This window comes from Mesoplodon mirus, assembly GCF_964341445.2.
Source record: "Mesoplodon mirus genome assembly, chromosome: 5".
Taxonomy (NCBI): Eukaryota; Metazoa; Chordata; class Mammalia; order Artiodactyla; family Ziphiidae; genus Mesoplodon; species Mesoplodon mirus.
Genome location: NC_138980.1, coordinates 18,458,522 through 18,464,004, shown reverse-complemented (window position 1 = coordinate 18,464,004; position 5,483 = coordinate 18,458,522). Strand labels below are relative to the sequence as shown.

Here is a 5,483-nt window from a genome sequence, read left to right as displayed (position 1 = left end):
CTTTCACTTGTGTTTGTTAGTAAAAGGGAGAGAAAAATGCAATAAAGCCAGGAAGCTTGGGGAATGACTACCTTAAGGAAAATGATCTGGAAGTATTATGTTAAGCATGGCTTTAAGACTCTCTAAGCATGTGGTTCTTTGGGCAGGTTTGTGGCAAAAATTGTATCTGTGACCATGACTCATGCATGACCCATGGTGTCAATATGTGTGACAGTAGGGCTGAGGGTGGAAGAACAGAGCTGGTAACAGAGGCACAGGAGGGTCTGCTGTCTGTAATGCAGTTCTTTCATTTAAAATCAAGGTGCAGTTTGAACTGGCTAATTGAATGGAATTATTACTTAGGGTCAGGGTTTTTACAGAGAAAATTGTGGCTTCCAGTGCGGTGCGAGGTTCTCAAGGAGATAAGACTATGTAGGTTTTCTAACGAGCCCTCAGGGGTGCCTACCTGGAAAGGGCTGACTGGGTCCTAGGCTCCGCGCCAAGCCCTGTATAAACATCATCTCATTTAATACTTATAACAATCCTGTTATGTCATCACCATTTACAGGGGAAGAAACCAAGCTCAGAGAGGATAGGGGGCACATGCAGCCAGCAGCGGCAGGGTAGGGACAGGAAGCCTGGCAGTCTGACATGGAAACTGCTTGCTTATCTTCCCCACGCCTAGGAAGGCACGGCAAGGCGCGGTGATCGCGCCATTTACAGCTGTGAAGTCTGTCCTGTGGGGCATTGCCCAGGGCAGCAGGGGAGGGGCTCAGGGACAATCATCTCCACCGGGCCTTCTTGCTTCCATCTTGTCCTTTCCTCTATTTTAGCTCTGTGGGTAATTAGTTCGCCGGATCCCGCACTAGACTCAGAGTTCCCAGTAGGCAGTGGCGTGTAGGTGAAAAGAACACGCAGGTGGGAGTCAGGCAGCTGGCACCCTCATTAACTCTGCAACTTTGGGTAGTTTTTTGAACCTGATTTTCCACTCTGGCAAAGTGAAGATGAGGAGGCTTATGAGGAGGGATTCTTTAAAGAGTGGACGGCATAAGGCGTGTGCCTGGGACCCAGACGCCGCTCAGTAACTGCCAGTTCTCTCTGGTTTACTCTTTGAGAGTAAGGCTTGCATCTTGCTTACCCTGTCGCTCTTGGTACGTAGTGAGGCTCAGGAAAATACAGTGGCTCAATGAATGCAGTGCTAGCAAAAGAAAAATTTTCACCTTTGTCGGTTTTTAGGGGATTTCAAGCAGAGGAGTCCTCTTTCCCAGGTTCTGGCGGTCATAGTCAGGGAAGACTGGGTCCAGGCGCGGGTCCCGCGTGGATGCTGGAGCCCATACCGGTGAGATTGGTGCCTGAAAGAGCGCAGTAGGGGCGCTGGAAGCCAAAACCGCCGGCAGAGGGCGCCCCGGGCCCGCTGAGCTCCTGGCTCTGGGGTTGGGGCGCTCGCCGGGCGCTGGGCACTGGCTGCAGTCCGGCCTTGACCGCAGCCGTGGACGAGCCCGCTACCCCAGCTGAGCGCGAAGTGAGCGCCTTCTGGGCGCAGCGGAGCGCACCGGCCAGGCGCGCTGTTGCGCGGAGCCCTCCCGGCGAGCGGTGAGTAGAGGCGCCCTCAGGGCACATCTCACCCTAGTTGGGGGGCACTTGGAGGCAGCGCCTGTCGGACCTGGGCGCGCTGTTCTAGTGGTTGGTGTCCGTGGGAGAGTGAGCGCGGTCCCTGCTTCCGTTTGGTCTTTGGGAAGGTCTTCGGGTTGACCCCAGGAGGCGCTGAGTGTCGGGCGGAGCTTTGCTTTCCGGAGACTCGGGCTCACTTGAGGTTTTAACATCGGGTCTTTTCTCGCGGGCCCCTGTCGGGTGCTGTCCCGAGTGCCGGGGGCCCGGGGTTCGGCGGGGTAACCCGGTTGCGGGCGAGCGCTCACCTGGGCGTCCCCCACCCCTTTCGCCCGCGGCACCAACCGGGGGAACCACGTGGGGCTGTCGCCTGTAACTCTGCCTGTCAAACGAAGTCCGCCTCCAGGGCAGGGGAGGGGACGCAGGGGGGTGGGCTGTGCCCCGAGGGAACCTGGCCAGCCCGTGCGCCCGCCGGTGCCAGCTCGGCTTTCCCTGCCTCGTGTTCCCACGGGCTCCTTGGGAGGTAGCGGGCAGTTCCGCGGGAAGGCGCAGGGCTCTTCCCCGAGGGACCAGAGGCCACTCGAGGGGCGCCCGGGCGCTCGTTTTCCGGAGAAGGGAAGCAAAGAAGCTGCCCAGGTGACTAATACTGGGGGTGTCCTCTCTCAAGGAGGCTCCAAGCGTCCGGGAGCATTTTTCCGGGGTCTCGTCCGCTTTGAACAATCTCCAGTCATCTCCAGTCATTGGAGACAGTGGGGGCAGCGCCAGCTCTCTGTGGACCTGGCCCAGGATCCTTTTCCCAAACCCGCTCCGGCGACTTTTGCGCATCGGGAGCAGAACCCCGGCTGCGCGCGCAGGGTAGGACTGAGGCGTGCCTCCCGGGCGCCTCGAGAAGCCCGCTCTCCCCGAGCTCCTGGGGGCTTGGAGAGAGACAACCCCAAGGCAAGGTAGGTGGCTCAGAGGGGGTTGGATTGGGCTTGACAGTAAAAATGCGATCTGCTTATCTTGGCAAACGTCCTTTGCTTTCTCTTTGCTTTCTAGAGCTTTGGGGGAGCTGGTGTAGAGCCAGGGGCTTGGAGGAGCAAGGCATGTATTTTCAGCTGCGCCTCAGAAGGGGAGAATTCTCTGTCACCACCAGAAATACAACAGCCCTGAAATGTGATGACAATTGACTAGCTCGTCAGAAGACTGGGAGTCTCTGGATTGATAGCTTAGAATATGCTAAAAAGCCAGTGCTTTCCATGGGGCATTGAAGGGCCAACTGGTCCCCGTGACAGTGAATTGGAGCAAGGGAGTCAGAAGACAGTTGTAGAGAGCAAGAGGGACCTTCCAAGGGGCTGATTTGGACTGCCAAGGGCAGGCTCCTGCCACACAATTGCTGCAGCCCTCTAATGGAATGCTGGTGAGATCCTCCACCCAGGGGAGCAAGTGGGGCTGTGCAAGGGGCTGCCTGACCAGCGAGGACTCCTGTAGGTCTGACCAACCCCTAATCCCTGCTTGAGGGGTGTCCGAGCCCCCTCTGCACTCTCCCTCAGGAAGATGAGGACTCTGAACACCTCTACCATGGATGGCGCCGGGATGGTGGTGGAGAGGGACTTCTCCTTCCGCATCCTTACAGCCTGTTTCCTGTCACTGCTCATCCTGTCCACACTCCTGGGGAACACGCTGGTCTGTGCTGCTGTCATCAGGTTCCGACACCTGCGGTCCAAGGTGACCAACTTCTTTGTTATCTCCTTGGCCGTGTCGGATCTCTTGGTGGCTGTCTTGGTCATGCCCTGGAAGGCGGTGGCTGAGATCGCTGGCTTCTGGCCCTTTGGGTCCTTCTGTAACATCTGGGTGGCCTTTGACATCATGTGCTCCACTGCGTCCATCCTCAACCTCTGTGTGATCAGCGTGGACAGGTATTGGGCCATCTCTAGCCCCTTCCGGTATGAGAGGAAGATGACCCCCAAGGCAGCCTTCATTCTGATCAGCGTGGCATGGACTTTGTCTGTTCTCATCTCCTTCATTCCAGTGCAGCTCAGCTGGCACAAGGCGAAACCCACAAGCCCCTCTGATGGGAATGCCACTTCCCTGGGTAAGACCATCAACAACTGTGACTCCAGCTTGAGCAGGACATATGCTATTTCATCCTCCCTAATAAGCTTTTACATCCCTGTGGCCATCATGATTGTCACCTACACCAGGATCTACAGGATCGCCCAGAAACAAATACGGCGCATCTCGGCCTTGGAGAGGGCAGCCGTCCATGCCAAGAACTGCCAGACCACTACAGGTAACGGAAACCCCGTGGAGTGTTCTCAACCGGAAAGCTCCTTTAAGATGTCCTTCAAAAGAGAGACTAAAGTTCTGAAGACTCTGTCTGTGATCATGGGGGTGTTTGTGTGCTGTTGGCTTCCTTTCTTCATCTTGAACTGCATGGTGCCCTTCTGTGGGTCTGGGGAGACCAAGCCCTTCTGCATCGATTCCATCACCTTTGACGTGTTTGTGTGGTTTGGGTGGGCTAATTCCTCCTTGAACCCCATCATTTATGCCTTTAATGCTGATTTTCGGAAGGCATTTTCCACCCTCTTAGGATGCTACAGACTTTGCCCGGCGACGAATAATGCCATAGAGACAGTTAGCATCAATAACAATGGGGCTGTGGTGTTTTCCAGCCATCACGAGCCTCGAGGTTCCATCTCCAAGGACTGCAATCTGGTGTATCTGATCCCACATGCCGTGGGCTCCTCTGAGGACCTGAAGAAGGCAGAGGCGGGTGGAATAGCCGAGCCCTTGGAGAAGCTCTCCCCAGCCCTATCTGTCATTTTGGACTATGACACTGATGTCTCCCTAGAGAAGATCCAGCCCATCACACAAAACGGACAGCACCCAACCTGAACTCCAAGATGAATCCTAGCAGACATGCTCATCCCAGAAGCTAGAGGAGACTTCTCTGGGGCTTGCTGTGAAGAAACTAAGGTGTGGTGAGACTCAGATGTCGGGCGAGCCCTCCTCTGCTGCTTCGCCTCAACACACAACTAACTACATTTTAATCTACATTCCAGTGTGTTTTCTGTGTTGTTCATAGCGAATCAAGAGGGGCACAAGTGAAGCGAATGCTCATAAGGGACGTGTCTTTGGCTCCAAAGTTATTTTTAGAAACTGAGCCTTATCTTAGAACTTAAGAAATAGGGCAAAGACTCAACAATGAACAGCTTCACTTAAATATTAAATCTTTCCCAGAAGGAAGTGAGAAGGGTTGAGTTTGCTGTGTACAAACAGGTGCTAACACTGGTCCAAGCAAAGTTTTCAGATTGTAAAGGTAGGTGCATGCCTTCATAAATTATTCCTAAAAAATAATTGAGCCTTACAGTAGGAATGAGATTTTTTTTTCCAGAGTTGATGCTTTGTTGATATTGGTTTATTTAGTTATTGTATTATATGGATATTTTTAATTTATTATAATAAATCTATATTTATCATATTTAATAGGGTAAATGAATGAGTTATCGGAAATCTTACAATAACATTTTTGTCCATTTGACAAGCACTTTATAAGCCGATGAAACAAACACATAGACTCTCTGAGAGTCTAAGTGCTCATGTATAACTTCCAGAAACACAGCAAAGTCTAATAGAAAAAAAAAAAAGAAGTTGTGATGATTCCTTAAAATTCATGGGAACAAATAAATATGAGGTGAGAATTGACAAATGCTGTTATTGCTTTTTTTTTCCTCCTAAAAATATTTTGAAAGATTTAAAAAAGCATAGCTACTCTTGTGTTCAAAATTTCTTAAGTGACAAGGACTTTTCCAGGAGAATGATTTGCAGTTCTGTAAATATTTGAAATAAAAGTTAGCTTAAGAAGAATCCAACTTGAAATATATGATCTTAGGTGGTAATAAAAAGTGTATGCC

At 52.1% G+C, this 5,483-nt stretch overlaps 1 protein-coding gene across 1 annotated transcript; it reads left to right on the top strand.

Annotated features, from left to right (window-relative positions):
• Positions 1 to 2,121: 2,121 nt before the first annotated feature.
• On the top strand, positions 2,122 to 5,269 carry DRD1 (dopamine receptor D1). The gene is made up of 2 exons (XM_082622647.1): positions 2,122 to 2,531; positions 2,626 to 5,269. Exon 2 carries the CDS (start codon positions 3,124 to 3,126, stop codon positions 4,462 to 4,464), a length of 1,341 nt encoding a protein of 446 aa, XP_082478773.1. The 5' UTR covers positions 2,122 to 2,531; positions 2,626 to 3,123; the 3' UTR covers positions 4,465 to 5,269.
• The last annotated feature ends 214 nt before the right edge of the window (positions 5,270 to 5,483 follow it).